The sequence below is a fragment of the Podarcis raffonei genome, chromosome 16 (genome assembly GCF_027172205.1).
Source record: "Podarcis raffonei isolate rPodRaf1 chromosome 16, rPodRaf1.pri, whole genome shotgun sequence".
Classification (NCBI taxonomy): domain Eukaryota; kingdom Metazoa; phylum Chordata; class Lepidosauria; order Squamata; family Lacertidae; genus Podarcis; species Podarcis raffonei.
In genome coordinates, this window is record NC_070617.1 from 1,498,609 (window position 1) to 1,517,554 (window position 18,946).

General features: G+C 40.4%; 2 protein-coding genes across 2 annotated transcripts; both read right to left on the reverse strand.

Annotated features, from left to right (window-relative positions):
- LOC128404253 (vomeronasal type-2 receptor 26-like) lies at positions 1-6,144 on the reverse strand. Its single transcript, XM_053369746.1, has 4 exons — positions 5,818-6,144; positions 3,194-3,421; positions 1,791-1,917; positions 1-902 (listed from the first exon to the last, which is right to left on the reverse strand). Exons 1-4 carry the CDS (start codon positions 6,142-6,144, stop codon positions 1-3), a joined length of 1,584 nt encoding a protein of 527 aa, XP_053225721.1.
- A 3,669-nt stretch (positions 6,145-9,813) lies between these two features.
- On the reverse strand, positions 9,814-17,375 carry LOC128404254 (vomeronasal type-2 receptor 26-like). The gene is made up of 6 exons (XM_053369748.1): positions 17,155-17,375; positions 15,325-15,616; positions 13,059-13,919; positions 11,968-12,099; positions 11,244-11,370; positions 9,814-10,715 (listed from the first exon to the last, which is right to left on the reverse strand). Exons 1-6 carry the CDS (start codon positions 17,373-17,375, stop codon positions 9,814-9,816), a joined length of 2,535 nt encoding a protein of 844 aa, XP_053225723.1.
- Between the last annotated feature and the right edge of the window lie 1,571 nt (positions 17,376-18,946).

The window sequence follows — 18,946 nt, forward strand, 5'->3', positions numbered from 1 at the left end:
TTATTTGTTTCTTCTAATCAGCTGCCCCCTGGTGTTCAGCTGAGGCCTCAGTAAAATAATATAGCATTTGGGGGAAAAGATGCACCCCAGTAATCCAAAGCTGGAGGCCAAGATGGAGAAGACCTCCACAACCACCATGAATTTTCCTTTTGTGCTCATGTATGTTGGTACAAAGGACAACCAAACACTACAAAAGACCAACATGCTAAAGGTGATAAACTTGGCTTCATTAAAGCTGTCCGGCAACCTCCTAGCTAGAAAAGCCACAACAAAGCTGACAATGGCCAGGAAGCCCATGTAGCCTAGGATACCATAAAACATGAGGTCTGACCCCTCATTGCAGAACAGTACAATTTCTTTGAGCATTGCGTGTGTGTCCAGATCTGGGAATGGGGGAGAAGTTGCCAGCCACACTGTACATATGGTGGCTTGAATAAGAGAGCAGGAAAGAACAAGAGAATTGGACAATGGTTTCCCCACCCATCTTCTCATTTTGGAGCCTGGCTTGGTGGCCATGAAAGCCAGAACCACAATGGTGGTTTTGGCCAATATGCAAGAAACTGCCACTGAGAAGATCATGCCAAAGGCAGTTTGCCGAAGGAGGCATGTGAGCTCTACAGGCTGGCCAATGAAGAGCAAAACACAAAGGAAACAGAGCAGGAGGGAGATGAGGAGAGTGTAGGTGAGGTTCTGGTTGTTGGCTTTGACAATGGGAGTGTCGTTGTTCTTCACAAAGATTCCAAGCACCAAAGCAGTGAGGAAACAAAAAGAGAGAGCCAAGATAGCCAAACTTATCCCCAGAGCTTCTCCATAAGACAAGAAGGTTTTTTGTTTTGGAAGGCATCCATCCTGGTCCTTGTTTGGATACTGGTCTGCAGGGCATTCAAAACATTCATCCATGTCTGAAAAGGAAAAGACAGATATTTGTACATGGAAGCCCCATCTCTTGTGCTTGACAGATATCATGCACAAGTATTGAAAGGTCTTGAATTATGACTCCTAGGTCCGTTCGATAGGACAAGTCCTTATGTTCAGAAGAAGTCATTTTCAGCTATGATCCCCAAGCAATGTGCATCTTAAGGTCAATGGGAAGAAGTTTCCCTCAGGTACAGCACTGAAGATCGGTCTCCAGAGCCCACCACCTGGCTGTCTGATTTCCAGCTGTGGACAGTGGTACCCTAACAACTCTAGTCCTTGCCACTGTAAACTCAAAACTGGCTGATTGCAATTCTTTCTGTGTGGCAGTTCTTTGGCCTGGTTTGGAAGCCCCAGCTGGTGTCAAATGTAGTAGTTAAAGGTTTAATGGGACACCATTAAATTATTGGTAATGGTTGGCAATGTACTACCAAGCTAGGTTCAAGGACCTTTTAATATTTGACAAAGTCCTCAACCCCGGCTTTATCCACTCATTTAGTAGCCAGTTGGTCACAGTGGGTCTCCAAATCTTCCAGAGGTCCCCTTCCCCCTCCCACAATGAGAGTCAGTAACCTCCAGAGACACAAAATAAGCATTTTTCACAGCCCACACAGCCACATAGTAGGATTACGTTCACTAATAAGCGTTTCATTGGCTTCAGAGCAAGACTTGAACTAATTGTGTTCCATTCTTCTTCCAGCTTGTTTCATAGTCTGCAGCTCCTCAGAATACCAAGGGGGTCCTCAGGCGCCACACTTGTAACCCAAGAACAGTTTTCCATGGTAATAAATCAGACCACATCTGATACTACAGCATTCACATCAGGGAAATTGAATTCTGATCATCCCTTGAATGGTTTGCAGTAAATTCCTTACCCTTTTGGTCTGAGATCTTCCCTTCTGGACACGGGAGGCAATCATAGCAGCAAGAAGCCTTCCCTTCTTTCTTGGTTCTATGATAACCTAAATGGCATTTCTCATTACACAGGGAAACCGGTAGTGTCTGTGCATAAACAAAATGAGATAATAGTATCAGAGATAGAATATGAAATCTATAGTTAAGCATTAGGACAGTGATAAAGGAAAATGCTATTATTCCTTTTCAGAGAGCACTTTCTAGGCATCTGCAGCCAGAGTTAGTTGTACTACCAGGAACTCAATTTATCCAGTAGAATAACTTTATCTTAATCCCCTTGTTAAATATGCCAAAGCTTTCAAAGCTGAGTCTATGGCTTTATCACTTTGGAATGCATTCAAGAATTGTTTGACATAATTTCATTCATCCCCCCCCCCAATGGGAAGGCAGTTTAGAACACAGTCAGCTGTTGCTTGTTATGATTCCCAGCCATGATTCCCAGTCTTTGATACAATCTTCTTCCTTTTTACAGGTTAAACAATTAACTTTGTTTTGACTGTTGCAACTGGGGTTCTTGAATTATTTTCATAACATTGGAAGCCCTCAACTTATAAGGTTTCTAAATATTACTATTGTTTAGAATATTAGTGAAATAGTACAGAGTCAATCATTATTTGGCTTTATGGACCTTCATATATGCGTTTCAACATATGACTTCATGCTCCCGGATGTTTTCAGATCTATGTTAATATCTGTGTGCTCCCCATCACAGTTGCAATCACTGCTTTGGTAAGTAATTTCGGTTTGTGAAATGACCTCCAATAAGTGCAATCACAATGGATCTCCCAGTCAAGTCTACATTGGCCCCATTAGGCAGGATTTTTACCATTGAGAAAATGACTACAGTGGTGCCCCGCAAGACGAATGCCTCGCAAGACGGAAAACCCGCTAGACGAAAGGGTTTTCCGTTTTGGAGGTGCTTCGCAAAACGAATTTCCTATGGACTTGCTTCGCAAGACGAAAATGTCTTGCGAGTTCCTGCAGGGTTTTTTTCCTCCTCCTCCTTTTCCCCAAGCCGCTAAGCCGCTTATCAGCTGATCCGCTAAGCCGCTAAGGCGCTTAACAGCTGATCCGCTAAGCCGCTTATCAGCTGATCCGCTAAACCGCTTAACAGCTGATCCGCTAAGCCCGCTAAGCCGCTTAACAGCTGATCTGCTAAGCCACTAAGCCGCTTAACAGCTGATCGCTAAGCCGCTTATCATCTGATCCGCTAAGCCCGCTAAGCCGCTAATAGCGCTAATCCGCTAAGCCGCTAATGGACTTGTTTCGCAAGACGAAAAAACCGCAAGACGAAGAGACTCGCGGAACGGATTCTTTTCGTCTTGCGAGGCACCACTGTAATATCCTTTGAAATTGGCCTTACCTGGTTGAACCTACTGGGCCACACAACAGCATCATCATGCATTGTAAGCCCTTCATCTTCTGGAGCCCAAGGGTCCATCATTCCAACTTTGACTCTAAGAAAGGACTCATTTGGAAATGTGACCCAGTTGAAAATATCAAATCCCGCTACTAATGCTCCATTTTGGTCAAAGAATATCTCTTCACCGGCACTATTGTTGAATGAGATACTTCTCAGAAAGTGGTGGAGCTAAATTGGGAATGAGGAGAAATCATGGAGGTAAACAAAAGGATTCCATCTTACATAAGTGTGATTATCTTCCACCTTTGAGAGCTTTGGTCCATTTTATGTTTGAATACTAATCCTCTCCCTGAATCAGTTGTCTACTGACCAATAGTACACCAGTCTCACCAGAGTGTTAAAAGGGGTGTTGGAATTGTATGTGGAAATGCATGCAAACTGCACAATTCAAATCGTTGTAGCACTGACAACAAGCGAGGCCACTTTAGAGCAAACAAAGGCATGGAATGCACAACTATTTTCCATACAATTTCCCCCCCCTAAATCTTACTGGATGGTAGCGTTTCCTCTCAATATAAGCCCTAAGGAAGAATATAGCCCCTATACCTAAGTCCTAAACCTTTTTAAATAAAATAAAATAAAAATCTGCATTAGTTGGATCACATTACCTGCCATGGTTGTGGTTTCAGATGGTCCCATGCTATTCCATTTGTGATTCTTCTATGGTTGAATTTGAAGCATGACATGGTATGCAAAGCATGTGCCACAGTATATAGAGCATTGTGGACACTGTAGCTTTGGGCAGTCATTCTCATTTCAAAAACAGATCCAGGAAGGCTCTCAAGATTCTCCTCCCCAGTGCAGAATTTGCCATCTATCTTGTCTAAGGTAGGATGAGAAAAATAACAATCAAATGCCTCTTTCCAGAAAGCTCTGAGGAAGCCATCTTCTTTTAACAAAATGGGGTTTCTCATCTCAATAAATTTCTGGAATCCTGGAAGATCCTTTGAGTGAACTGCAAAGGATAGAGCCCCATGGAGGAATGTGATGTCCCAACCTCTTTGAAAGGGAAATGATGTGAAATCCATCTGGGCTATCATAATCCAGACTTTTTCCTTGCCTTGCATTGATATATCATCTGTTTCTGCGAGGTTGGGCATCATTCTCATTACCATAATGGTATCAATTTCACCGTGAACGAGAACAACACTGGCAGTGCTTCTCATGACAATTCTGATTATTTTAGAACCACCATCTACCATTTTATGGAGCTCATCAGAATAGGTTGCTTGGGGGAATCTTTCTACAAAATCAAAGCAGATACCTCTCTGGGAAAACATGGGAAGAACATTTTGTACAAATCTCTCTCCAGTGTCATCATGCCTTGAAAGAACCCCAATCCACATCCAGCTGAAATGCAGTAGAAGACAAAGTATCCCATTGTATTGCTGAAGCCCATCTGGGAACACCCAGTGGAAGAAAAGTGTTTGCACATAGCCATTCAGAATGGGAGAAGAGCCATACATGAGCTGAAAGTAAAGGAAGCAAAGGGTCAGCTGAAGGAAAGGGAAAGGAAAAGTGATACCCAATTGTCCTATCAAGCACCAGTTCAAGTGGAAACCAGTCAGATGGGTGGCAGGCAGATAAATAATAAATAGTTATGATAGAATAAGGTTACCAGACAGTTCCCGGATTTACAAATCAGTCCCTATACAAAATCAATTGAAGTTGAAAAGTGTCCCTGGATTCATTGAAAAAAATCTGGTAACCTTATATAGAATGTAGAGATGCAGTACAATTTTGTTTGATCTGCTTTCTGAAGTGCACTGATTGAATTGCAGCTGCCAGTCAAAAGATGCACTACTTAGAATTTTGCAATGCACATGGAAATATTTCCCTTGTGCAAAAGATACCTTCAAAAGCCACACTTTAGGAAGGAGTGCACTGAAAAGCCTTGGAAAATGTGCAATTTAGAATGAAATGTTTTATTCTTTTCAAGAAGTACACACAAAAGGCATAGATTCCAAATGTAGGCATTATGTGTGGGGGGCTTCTTTAAATGAGCACAAAATGAGTCATAACAAACTAGAAACATTGAAAGGGGACAGATATTTTAAATGGGTGGAATTAGGTTGCTCAGTTGATGCACCATTTGAGAGATCTGTTAAGGATGCTCAACGGGGACCAACCAAACTGAGATAAATGAAGGAGAAGGCATAGAAGTTGGGATATGGCTATTATATTTCAAATATTTCAGAAATCATGGTCAGATTGGATAACAGGTGGATTTGTGGAATTTAGTGGAGGGACTGGTTTTTTAAAAAAAGATTTTGGAAAGATTTTGGAATTTGATTGCACGGTTTATATTAAGTTTCAATTTTGTGTCCAATTAGAAATTCTTCCTCCTATGTTGTCTACATAGGTGAGCAAGAAGAATAAATTGTCATTTCAGGAATTATAGAACTAGGTTAAAAAATATCACCTACTGCAGATACACATGCTCACAAACACACAAACATATATATCCCCTATTGCCTACACACACACACACACACAGGCTGAAATGCTTTGGCCAACACCAAAAAGATACTATTCTATTGCGGTTATGATTATTTTGTTCTTACTTGGGCCATCTTGTACATGGACAGGATTGTAGCCATGTGAATATATAAATCAGAGTTTGGTCCACCAATGACTGCTATTGAAGTGCTTCCAGCATCACATTTATAGTTAGGGATGAGTGTTCCTTGTCCAGAGAGCAGTTCCATGGAGGCTTGGTAAGTCCACCTTGCACTGAAATGGCTGTTATAGATGTGGAAGCCAAGAGTGACATTGGGTAAGAGTTGGGGGTTTTCATTTATCTCCTTTACTGCAAGTGCCAAGGCCAGGATATGCTGGTAGAGTTGTGTCAATGGCCTGGAATGAGAGCTGTGTATCACATAACAGTGCATCTTTGCAAAGAATATATTGTATCCCTCACAGCCCAGGGAACCGCCTGGATATATTGACAAACAAACCTGGACATTTGGCTTCCCTGAACAGTACTTTTGGTGCTGCTAACTAACCCAATCTATGCATAGATGAATGCACAGCACTCCCTCCTGCCCCAAACTGGTTCAGGTAAAACTCAGAAAGGGAAGTGTGCTTTAATTTTGTACATATAAAACAACAACAAATGACTGAATTATCCAATGAATGACTCTGGATATGAATATATAGCATGCATGAGAAAGACTTCATAAAATCAAATTATATTACACACACGCACACAATTTTATTTTCCTAACTGCAGTCACCAAAATGACAGCCATTTGAAACAGAGAAAGCAAATCTTCTACTGAGATGCTGCAGTGATATTTGAAAGTTTTATAGCTATTTCACACAACAGAATATGACTTAGGGCCCAATTTTAAGCAGGAATGTGTTTCTTTGTTCACAGAATGTAAGCAACTCTGCTGCTACTGCTACTATTATTAATGTTGCTGCCAATATCTGGCTATCCAATCATACAGGCATTGACCAAAGTTCTCTTTAGAAAAATCATTTCCAAGTCTGAGTGATTAATGATTCCTGACATATCTGATAAAAACCAAAGCTGAACTCTAGAAACCCAGAGACTTCCATTTAAAATAACCAGAATGCCTTAACAGAGTAAATGTAATTTCTGCTATGTATATTGCCATGTGATAAAGTTGTAATGGCTAATTTCTAGGTCTGGTACATATTTATAGGCAAAAATTCCAAAGCAAAGGTTGACACAGCTTGAAGAAAGCATTTTGAGATATCATATCTTCTCTAACCCCTAACCAAGTACTAAAAAGGAGAAGATTAGTGGAAATCATCACCACAGTTCATTATCACCATGCAGTAAATGCATAAATATACTCATAACACATAGAATCATAGACTCTTAGAGCTGGAAGGGACCCAAGAGTCATCTAGTCCACCCCCCAATGCAATTCCTTACAAAGTATGATCGAAAAGTTCAGGAGAGGGAGGGTTCTTGAAGGTCAATATACTCGAAGCTATATAGATTTGCGACATAATGCCAGCAATGATGACGTCTCCAGACTGATAATATTGGTGAAGAATTGGAAGTGGGTCCCTGATAGGACATTGGGGAATAGGAGGCTTGCACACATAGGAGGCAGTGACACTGTTATTAATACTGGATATAGCACCATCTGGAATGTACGGTTTTACGAAACGATTAACCTCTTTGCACATTATCAACAGAGCATTCCTGGTTAGGAAATTCTCACTGGAACATCCATGCAAATTTGGTCTGCTCAGTGCAAAGAAATCAGTGATCAGTCTGAGAGTGCCTTGTGTCTAGCAGCCTTGAATGGCACAGGGGCTATTCATGGCATCTTCTAGCCTTGGTTCCCAGTTTGTATGTTGCTGCTGTATGATTCCCCTGGGATGGAGAGAAGAAGCAGAAGTGACTATGATTAACTTGATAATCAGAGGAGAGATAATTACCAGTTTTGAGTAGTAGGTTTTCTATCAGATCACATCAGAAAATCACATTTCCCTTATTGTAGTCAAAGCATCACCTAGAGGTGCAAAATTTCGAGCAAGGCATATCTATCCCTGTGAAGGCAAAAGGTATGGGCAATAACGTTAATGCAAAAGCATTCTAAAGACATGAAAGCTCTGATGGGTGAACAGGACACATTTGATGCTATGGATCTGTAGTAACTCTTCATGTGTCACTGGAATGGCAAGAAATGCCAGATCTTTGCAGTGTAAGGAGTAATTGATCAGACTGAGAGAACATCTGGTGTCAGCCCAAGCTTGAATATAACGGGATATTAACAGCTTCATTGAGTCTTTGTTCATCGTTGGCATGTGGCTACTTGAATTTTCCTGGGATTTGGAGAAGAATCAGTTATTTCTATGAACTTGATGATAATAGTAGGAGAAATAATTTCCCTTAGTAACATTGCACACAAAAATATGTTTAGTACATCACTGACATTGCCCCCACACCCAAAAGAAGACTTGGAGATATAAGTGGAGTAAAATGTTTATTTGTTAAAATATAAAAAGTCAGAGGAACGGTGAATAAAACTCAAAACAATTTGCTCATCAAAGTATGGGTGAAATCTTTACTAAATCTACTAGGGACGCATCCCTCCATCTCTCTGGGCTTCTCACACAACCTCAAGCTGTGGCTCACCAACTAAGGATGGGGAGGAAATGATTCCCTCCTTGGGACGTGAGACTCGGTTATGAATTGGCACTATTAGGAGGCGCCATTGAGCAGTGCACATGCAAGACCCCCATGGTTGATTTTGGGGGGAGCGATAACACAACTCCTTGCCAAAGGCGCAAGGGACCCCAGATACACACTATTACATGCACACATCTCAGCTAGGGAACCAAACTGATTCAGACAGGAATGACACAGGAGCCAAACTTTGAACTTTTATCAAGCCTCCTGAGACTGTTTCCACTGAAATTGTTCTTCAAGGTTGCAGGGGTTTAGAGGATTGAGGTTGAATCCTGACAAGACAGAAGTACTGTTTTGCAGTGACAGGGGCGGGCGGCTGGGGGGGACTCCCTGGTCCTGAATGGGGTAACTTTGCCCCTGAAGGACCAGGTGCGCAGCCTGGGAGTCATTTTGGACTCACAGCTGTCCATGGAGCCGCAGGTCCATTCTGTGTCCAGGGCAGCTGTCTACCAGCTCCATCTGGTATGCAGGGTGAGACCTTACCTGCCCGCAGACTGTCTCGCCTGTGGTGAATGCTCCAGTTACCTCCTGCTTGGACAACTGCAATGCACTCTATGCGGGGCTACCTTTGAAGGTGACCTGGAAACTGCAACTAATCCAGAATGCGGCAGCTAGACTGGTGACTGCGAGTGGCGGCCGAGACTATATAACACCGATCTTCAAAGACCTACATTTGCTCCCAATACATTTCTGAGCACAATTCAAAGTGTTAGTGCTGACCTTTAGAGCCCTAAATGGCCTCAGCTCAGCCCAGTAGACCTGAAGGGGCATCTCCACCCCCATCGTTCAGCCCACACACAGCGAGAAGTGAGGTTGCAGGGAACCAGGCAGAGGGCCTTCTTGGTAGTAGTGCCTGCCCTGTGGAAAGCCCTCCCATCAGATGTCAAGGGAATAAACAACTATCTGAGTATCAGAAGACATCTGAAGGCAGCCCTGTTTAGTGTAGTTTTTAATGTTTGAAGTTTTATTCTGTTTTTAAGGTTCTGTTGAAAGCCACCCAGAGTAGCTGGGGAAACCCAGCCAGGTGGGCAGGGTATAAATAATAAATTGTTGTGTTGTTGTTGTTGTTGTTGTTGTTGTTGTTGTTGTTGTTGTTGTTATATTTAACTCAATCAGAAGTCAGAATTGAGGTTTCCTGTGATGCCCTTCATTCTTAACCCAAGTTTTGCTGTGATTACTACATTAGACCCTGTCCAACTCTTCAATTATATGAGTCTATATTCATTAAACTTCCCCAATGTTCAACATTATCCCCATTCCACTGATAGAAAGGATCCAGAAGAGAGTGTCTCAATTCTAATGTCACACTATTGAGTGTGATTTAATCTCAAATATTTATTTAAATGTACCATATAGAATTGAACAGACAGACTTGTTAATTATTTTAATTCTTTCTTATGTTTAGCTGCTCTTTGCTATTCAGATCAGGTCTCAGTAAAATGACATAGCATTTTGGAGAAAAGATGCAGCTCAGTAACCCAAAACTGGAGGACAAAATTGAGAAGATCTCCACGGCCACCATGTACTTCCCCTTGGTACTCAGATACGTGGGAACAAAGGACAGCCATACCGTGCAAAAGATCAACATGCTGAAGGTGATGAACTTGGCTTCATTGAAACTGTCCGGCAACTTTCTAGCTAAGAAGGCCAGCGTGAAGCTGACAATGGCCAGGAGACACAGGAAGCCCAACACACAGTAAAGCATGACAGTCGACCCTTCATTGCATTCTAGCACAATTTCTTTTGGCATTGAGTGTTTGTCAAAGTCTGGGAATGGGGGAGTGGTTGCCAGCCACACACTACAGACTGTGGCTTGAATCAGGGAGCAGGACAGGACTATGGCGATGGCTAATTGTTTCCCCACCCATTTCCTTATCCGGGACCCTGGCTTGGTGGCCATGAAAGCTAGCACCACAATGGTGGTTTTGGCCAATACGCAAGAAACTGCCACGGAGAAGATTATGCTAAAAAGTATTTGTCGAAGGAGGCAGGTCACAACCTCCGGTTGTCCAATGAACAGCAGAGCAGAAAGGAAGGAGAGCAGGAGGGCGAGGAGGAGAGTGTAGGTGAGGCCCCTGTTGTTGGCTCTGACTATGGGTGTGTCCTTGTTCTTCATAAAGATTCCAAGCACAAAAGCTGTGATGCAAGAAAAGGAGACAGCAACAGCGTCCAAGCTGATCCCCAGAAGCTCTTTGTGAGAAAGGAAGCTGATGGTTTTTGGAAGGCATGTATCCTGACCAGTGTTTGGATATTGATCTCCTGGACATTGAAAGCAATCATCCATATCTGGAATCAGAATACAAAGAACACAGCAAGCATAAATGAGAATCTTAGCCCTTGCACCGTGCATCAATTCATTTCTTTCTTTCTTTGCAACAGTGTTGGTAGAAGAAAAATATCAAAGTTAATCTTGCAGTAGGAAAGGTATATATCCCTGTTCCCAGATACAGGGGTATGTTCAGGCCATGTGTTTTAAAGGGATGATGAAATATTTTTAAAAATGCATTTTCAGAAGGTTTGAAAGTGTTTTAGATATTCATACACCTCAGACTTCATACTTTCTATATCACATTTATGTGCATATGCAGTTTTAAAAATATTTATATGTTTATATTCACATTTTGAAAACTGGAGTGGCAAATCTCCTTGAAGCATCATCCGAGGGGGTGATGATGTGCTATGTTGTCTTGTACAGAGAAAAGGGTGGTAATTAGTTTCTGTTTGCTTTTAAAAACTGATGTGGATAAGCAAGGTCATAGCTGTTCAATTTGATGAGCTACGGATTGGATCAACTATCTATATGAAATTTCTTACCTTTCCAGTTTGAGATTTTCCCTTCTGGACATGGAAAGCAATCATAGCAGCAAAATGGCTTTCCTTCTTTCTTGGTCCTACTATAACCTGGATGGCAGTGGTCATTACACATGGAAAGGGGCTGTGACTGTGCATAAAAAAAATAACAATGTGCTTATATTGAGAGCCTTTATTATGGAAACTTTATCTCAGTCTTCTTTATCCATTTAAGAAAAGGCTTCACAGTGGGTTTGTGTAATAACATCAGTTCCAGAGGGCATGTCTGGGCCATTGAGAGATGTGACAGGAAAGATCAGGGAATGGATTTGACCCAATGAATTAAAAGCCACCTTCAACCTCTGAAATATCCCCAAATTGGAATGAGATTTATACCAGCATAGGAACTCATCTATATCTCTACCGTGAAAGAGGGGAACATTGAAAGGATAGAGGATTGCAAAAGTGCTCTTCAGCCACACCAGTGAGAGTCCAGGATGGCTTTAGATGCGTGGTTGAATCGTCATCAGATTTTCTCTACTACCAGCAAACTTTGACTAGAACAATGAAAAGGCCAAAGGACATTGCATAGCAATGAAGTTCCAGCATTATGCAAGGTGAATGTTTTGGTTCAAAGGCATGATTTCACTGGGGACAGTGAACTACAACCATTTGAGTATCTAGATAACTCACTTCTTGAATATTGAGGAAATTTATAAATGCACCCTGAAATATGCAAGGACTGCACCTGGTTAAATTGTTTGGGCCAGATGATGAGATCCTCATGAATGGTGAAGACGTTGTCCAGGGAGGTCAGAGCATCTTTCTTATCTTGGAGAGTCGGAGGGTCTATCTTTCCAACTTTAACCCTGAAGAAGGTCTGGTTTGGGAGTGTGACCCAGTTTATAATGTCAAAGCCAGCAGCCAATTCCCCATTTTGATCAAAGGACACCATTTCCCCCACACTGTTGTTAAATGAAATACTTCTGAGAATACGGTGGAGCTAAATTATGAGGAAGGGAAATCGTAAGTGTGTAAAGGTGCAAAAGATGGAACTATGAAATATGGTGATAAAATTTTTTACTTGGAGTGTTCAGATTGTGTTCCCTTAAAAGTCTTTATACAGGCCAATGGCATCAACAGTAACAATAAGTCACCTAAAATTTCAGATGAGCTCCATTTTTACCCAAAAATGCATCTGGGGTGATACTATATGATAATCTTCTTCTAAATAAGTCATTTGGGGGGGGGGGATTGTGAATACCAGACTGCTCACGGAAGTACAGACCACTCTTTTACCTATGGTCGAATTACATTTCCAAGCAAAGGGGTGGGAAGCTGGTAAAAAACCCCTCTCCTTTTCTGGTAACTACATCCCACAAATCATACATAAATTCATTATGAGGTTTAAAATAGTTCCATTACAAAGATTTACCATCACTAGTTATAGTCAAACCACTGTTCAGCTTTTTATAAGTTGCAGTGGGCAGGGTTTTGTGTGTTTTTTTAGAAGAAAGTCATTTCTTCAGCCACCATTTAAATGCCAGAACTCTATCCTTAATAATAATGCAAATTTCTGAACCCTCTAAGCCAGGGGTAGTCAACCTTTTATACCTACTGCTTCTAATGTATCTTTCTTGTTGGTAAAATTTCCTTACCATCCACCAGTGCTCGATTAGGCTTGTGCCTTAGAACCCCCTACCGCCCACCTAGAATCCTGAAACGCCCACTAGTGGGCGGTAGGGACCAGGTTGACAACCCCTGATCTAAGCATTGCTGTTGCACGAAATAGGTGGTGGTGTCTTCCATCTGATCAGGCCATTATGTTCAGGCCATCACCTGCCACTGTTGTGCCTTCAGAATCGTCCACCTTCCACCGCGTGACATTCCTGTGTATTTGAACTGTGATAAATAGCTGGCATGCAAACTATGTGCTATTGCATAGACAGCATTGTAGACGCTGTAACTATGAGCAGTCATGCCCATTTCAAACACAGAAACAGGAAGCATCTCCAGCCTCTCATTCCCAGAACACCTTTTCCAGTCCATCTTGTGTGCCGCAGAACTGGGAAATGAACAGTCAAATGATTCTTCCCAGAACTCCCTGATGAAGCCATCTTCTTCTTCTGAAGCAGGGTTTCTGTTCTGAAGAAATGTGTGGAAAAGCAGCACCTCCTTTGAATGAACTGAAAGGGACAAAGCACCATGGAGAAAATGTATGTCCCAATCTCTTTGGAAGGGGAATGATGTGAAATCCATCTGGGCTGTCATAATACAAATTTTAGCCATTGTCCCCCATGGCATATTCTCCATTTCTGCAATCTGAGGCATTGCTCTCAAAACCACCATGGTCTGAATTTCTCCATGCACAAGCACAACATGGGCAGTACTTGACATAACGACATTGAATGTCTTAACTCCTTCTCCTACCATGTCTACAAAGCCACTGGAAGAAGTTAGTTTGGGGAATTTTTCTATGAAGTCAAAGCAGATGCCACCCTGGGAAAGCAGAGGAAGTATGTTCTCTATAAAGCTCTCTGTGTTGTCGTCATCCTGGGAAACAACTCCAATCCACGTCCATGAGAAATGCAGAAGTAAGTGGAGAATTCCCTTGTACTGAAAGGCGCCATTTGGGAACATCCGGTGGAAGAAAACAGCCTGAGTTTCATTATTCATGACTGGAGAAGAGCCATATATGAGCTAGTTTTGAGAAGGTAAGATAAGAGAAACATTTCTCGCTTTGTGAGTATGGAGACATGACAAATTGTGCTTTCCCCCTCAAATTGTTTTACCCTTGAATACCAAAACCAATCCAGTACTAAACATCTTTAAAGAAAGATTCATATGGATGTAATGAATCAGATATATAATCTTAGATAATATATCTGACCTGTGGTCCGGCTCACCCCATTCCTCACCCTTCACCACTCTGGTAACTACATGACTATATAAGCTAGGGAAAACTTTCACATTCAATATATTAGATGGGTAAAAAATCTCTTGAACTGAATTCATGCTATATTTAGGTGGCCTGGGAAAATTTAGCTAATGGTCCATCAAAGAAGGACAAGTAGTAGGATATTACCTTGGGTCACTGAGCCATGAGACCTTGTCCATTTTTATGACTTTGGTACAAAAATGAGTAAGGTAGATAGATAATAGATGATAGATAGATAGATGATAGATAGATATAGATAGATAGATGATAGATGATAGATGATAGATGATAGATGATAGATAGATAGATAGATAGATGATAGATAATAGATAGATATAGCTAGATAGCTAGATAGCTAGCTAGATAGCTAGCTAGATGATAGATAGATAGATAGATAGATAGATAGATAGATAGATAGATGATAGATGACAGATAGATAGATAGATAGATAGATGATAGATAGATGATAGATAGATAGATAGATGATAGATGATAGATGATAGATGATAGATGATGATAGATGATGATAGATGATAGATAGATAGATATAGATAGATAGATAGATGATAGATGATAGATAGATGATGATAGATGATAGATGATAGATGATAGATGATAGATGATAGATGATAGATAGATGATAGATAGATAGATAGATAGATAGATAGATAGATAGATGATAGATGATAGATAGATAGATAGATAGATAGATGATAGATAGATAGATAGATAGATAGATAGATAGATAGATAGATAGATGATAGATAGATAGATGATAAATAATAGATAGATAGCTAGATAGATAGATATAGCTAGATAGATAGATGATAGATAGATAGATAGATAGATGATGATGATAGATAGATAGATAGATGATAGATAGATGATAGATGATAGATAGATGATAGATAGATGATATAGATAGACCACAAGGTTTATTTTTTTCAAACTGAACCATGAGACCTTATCAATTTTTGTTACTTTGGGTACAAAAACGAATAAGGTAGATAGATGGATAAACCCCAAGGTTTATTTTATTTCAATAATATTCTGAATGTGTCTATCTATTTCATTCACAACTTTTCCAGTCTGCAAGACGCATCAAGATGGAGGTGAATGGCATTCAAATGACTTGTTCAACTTAGAGGTTCCCCACACACGTCTTACTTGTGGCATCTTGTACATGCACAGGATAGTTGCCATGTGAAAACAGACATTAGAGTTTGGTCCCCCGATGACTGCTACTAGAGTATTCTCAACATCACACTTGTAGTTAGGGATGAACTTGGCCCGTCTAGAGAGAAGTTCTATGGAGGCTTGATAGGTCCAGCTGGCACTGAAATGACTGTTATAGATGTGGAATCCAAGGGTGACATTGCGCAAGATTTGGGGGTTGGCATTGATCTCCTTCACAGCAAATGCCAAGGCCAGGATGTGCTGGTAGTTCTGAGTCAGGACCCTTTATCAAGTGTCATATGGTGAGAGTCATGTGTTACATTTTACACCATCGGCTTCAGTTCATTCACAATATTTCAGTTCACTGTATATTTAATTAACATATTGCACATGAATGGCTTTTAAGGCCAAGGTCCAAAGTATTTTAAACAATGACCTCCAACTTCAAACATCATCTCATTTACAAGCATACAGTCATTGTGTTGCAAACAGAAGCAGCAGCAGCAGCAATAGAAATTTGCAGCACAACTATACAGGTCATTGGGAAGGAAGAGGACATTATATGATACTCTGACCTGTCTTTCCATGGCTGCATTAGTGCCTACTCCTTAAGCCCTATCCAGGCATGCCACTTCATTGAACAGGAAAAGCTGCAAGGTTTTCAGCGAAGGCAATGAGATTAAGATCTATTGTTTATTATTGATGTAAACCTCTAAAATGTATTATGTATAATTAAGTTTTTATGTCTATCTTCAGTATATTTTACTTTATTTTTTTTTATAATATTTTTATTAAACAATTTTTATATTAATACAAACAAAACATACATGAACAAGCAACAAACAATAACAGAACAAAAAACAAGTACCACTTCATATCCTAATTTCTTAAACCTTACTTCCTCGACTTCCTCTTGCCTCCCGTTTCTGTATTCCAAGTTCTTATAATTATTCAGCGAATCTTCCCTTATTTTACTATAAATTTATGTTAATCATCCTTATTCTCTTTGTCTTAACCATTACTAATAGTAACCATTTATTTTAAACCCAACATCATTCTAGCTGTCATTAATTTTATAGTATTTCTTTAAATAGTCCTTAAACTTTTTCCATTCCTCTTCCGCCGCTTCTCTTCCCTGGTTTCGGATTCTGCTCGTCATTTCTGCCACAGTATATTTTACTTTATTGCTATGGCTAGTTGCAGCTGCAAATAAAGATTCTTCTGATCTGATCATGTGAAGTAGAACAGATCAAGCAAGCTAGAGTCCCTGATGTTTTCCTCATTGCCCTCTTGAAACTCTACTTCAAGCTTCAGAAACATTTAATCCTGGACAAATATTTTCTTTCGTCAAGACTCCTCAGAGCATCACTCTTCCTAAACTCTTGGAAATCAGCAGCTCTCACAACATTTGTTATGGCTTTAATGTTGATGAAGAAACCCTGAAATATTTCATTGAAACTCAAGACATTACATATAGTATCCCTCTTTATATCAGTTCCAAGAAAAGTCCCAAACGTTTAGCATCAAAATGGAGAGATAGTGATCATCTCTATGAAGTACAATTGAAAGCAATATGCTGTCCAGACTACTACATAACGAGAAAATGATTAATCCGTAGTTTGCTCATCCTCGCATTAAAAAGAGGGACAGAGATTTCAGATATCCTCAATAATAATCCCCCAAACTAACTGACTGACCCTAAAGACAATCAATAAAGCAATATGCACTTCCAACAGTTTGTTCCCAAATCCCGTACAAAAGAGCAGCATGACTTGGAATAGTATCACTAAAAGAGTATGATATGGCTTTAAAGCAACATACATGTGGTCATCAGAAAGTTCCTGAGCCGGATGTTTTTCAAAGGATATGGTGCTTGAAGATATGTAGATCTGGGAAATAATGCCAGCGATGATGAGGTCTCCTGACTGATAATATTTGTGAATTATAGGAACAGGTTCTTTGATAGAACATTGAGGAAGAGGAGCAAGCATGCATATCCCCTGGGACAGCAGTAGGAACACCACCACCCCAAATAATGCCATCTTGCAGAGAGTTTAATGGTAGACACCAAGCCATCTGCTCTGTGATTCTTATTCAGCAGAATTTGAATTATCACTCACCCAGCTGATTCAAGGGCAAAAAATACAGAATAAAGAATACGTGGCCATTCAGAGCTATGTCTATAGGCCCAGCTCTGAGTGACTCTTAGATATTAATAACATCCCTTAGTCTTTGACTGTTATTTTGCATGGGACCAGTAGACCGCCCCAAGGATAGGGGGAAGAAGTACAAATAATGGTGATTAATTTGATAATTGCAGGCCTGTTAAGAACTTAATCTGATTCATTGTTTCTCTGCAATATTGCAAAAGAAAACATGTTTTTCACATCTCAGCTGAAGTCTTCTCTGGAAAATCCTCAGTGGAAGGAAGTTTTAACTTGTTATAGTTACAAATGTGTTCACAACTGAGGTCTTAAAATGAAAAACAGCACAGGCATGTAACTGGTTTGAACTATATTTAATCACTGAGGTGGAGTCAACTTTTGCAGAAGTTCCAAATGGACCCTTATTTTGAAAACTTGAATGTTTTAGAATTCAAATGAAAAACCACATTTGGTCCTTCTTTGTGGTGTCACTGCATCTGGGGGGAGACAGTCAATAGAGCTTCTTGTGCCACCGTGCCCATTGATAAGATGTCTGGCACATGGGCTCTGTCTGAATGACCCGCCCTTCACCATGAGGTTATGGCAAGCTGCAACAAATAGAAAATAGAATTTTAAAATAGATACAAAAGAGTAGAATTTCAACATCTCTACTTTCTCCTGCTGTCTTCAGCTGATCCAGCCTTTCACGGATAACACATGCTTTGAATATGAACACAGAAATGCTTCCCTTAAAAAAACCTGGAGATGTTTGGACTGTGTTTCATAGCAGTCACGTTTGGTGCTCCTTGTTGTGGTCTTCACTTCAAAAGAGAGAGAACCCTGAAGATACTGCGAGTCATTAGGAGAAATCGAGAAATCAAAGCTGATTTCATGGAAAGCTGTTGTGATCCAGACTTTTGCCCCTATTTCCTTCTCAAACACACTGCTGTGTAATGAGCAGGATACAATGATTTCCATTACACTGGTTAAATAGCAAAGAAACATCCTGACTTGTCTCCAGAGGAGGAAAGGTTCACTTGGGCTGATCGGGTTTTTAAAATGATTCAAATTACTTTCTTTCAATGTTTTGGATAAGGCAATGCAAATCCCTCTGCTGTGGGTCAGGCCTTAAGCAACTCAGGCCTGCAACTCAGGTCTCAAACTTCAACACTTGTACACTGACATCAGCAGAAGTCATGTAAATCTTTTCCAAAGTACAAAACTTAAACAGACTGGAAAATACTCACCTTTTCTCCACACAGGCTATTATAGCAACAATTATGGATTATTTTTTCTGGAAGTGCAATAAGTATTCAGTTGCTTCTGTTGATTAAAAAAATTAGGTTTTGATCCAGACAGTTTTAGTAGTTTAGCCTATTTCACTCAAAGATAAGTACTATTATGAGTCTGAATCCAGCCCAGTATCTCACATATATTTTCTTTTGTCTAGATATTGAGAAGTCAATTAA

What these genes read in the sequence shown, in the direction of transcription:
- LOC128404253 (XM_053369746.1), bottom strand. Translation starts at nt 6,144, where the DNA reads ATGCACTGTTATGTGATACACAGCTCTCATTCCAGGCCATTGACACAA. An exon ending in CCATGTACAAGATGGCCCAA is followed by an intron (nt 3,422 to 5,817) that starts GTAAGAACAAAA and finishes TTCCCAATTTAG; the next exon opens with CTCCACCACTTTCTGAGAAG. An exon ending in GGCCCAGTAGGTTCAACCAG is followed by an intron (nt 1,918 to 3,193) that starts GTAAGGCCAATT and finishes GTTTATGCACAG; the next exon opens with ACACTACCGGTTTCCCTGTG.
- LOC128404254 (XM_053369748.1), bottom strand. Translation starts at nt 17,375, where the DNA reads ATGGCATTATTTGGGGTGGTGGTGTTCCTACTGCTGTCCCAGGGGATA. An exon ending in GCATGTACAAGATGCCACAA is followed by an intron (nt 13,920 to 15,324) that starts GTAAGACGTGTG and finishes TCTCAAAACTAG; the next exon opens with CTCATATATGGCTCTTCTCC. An exon ending in GAAAATCTCAAACTGGAAAG is followed by an intron (nt 10,716 to 11,243) that starts GTAAGAAATTTC and finishes TTCTGATTCCAG; the next exon opens with ATATGGATGATTGCTTTCAA.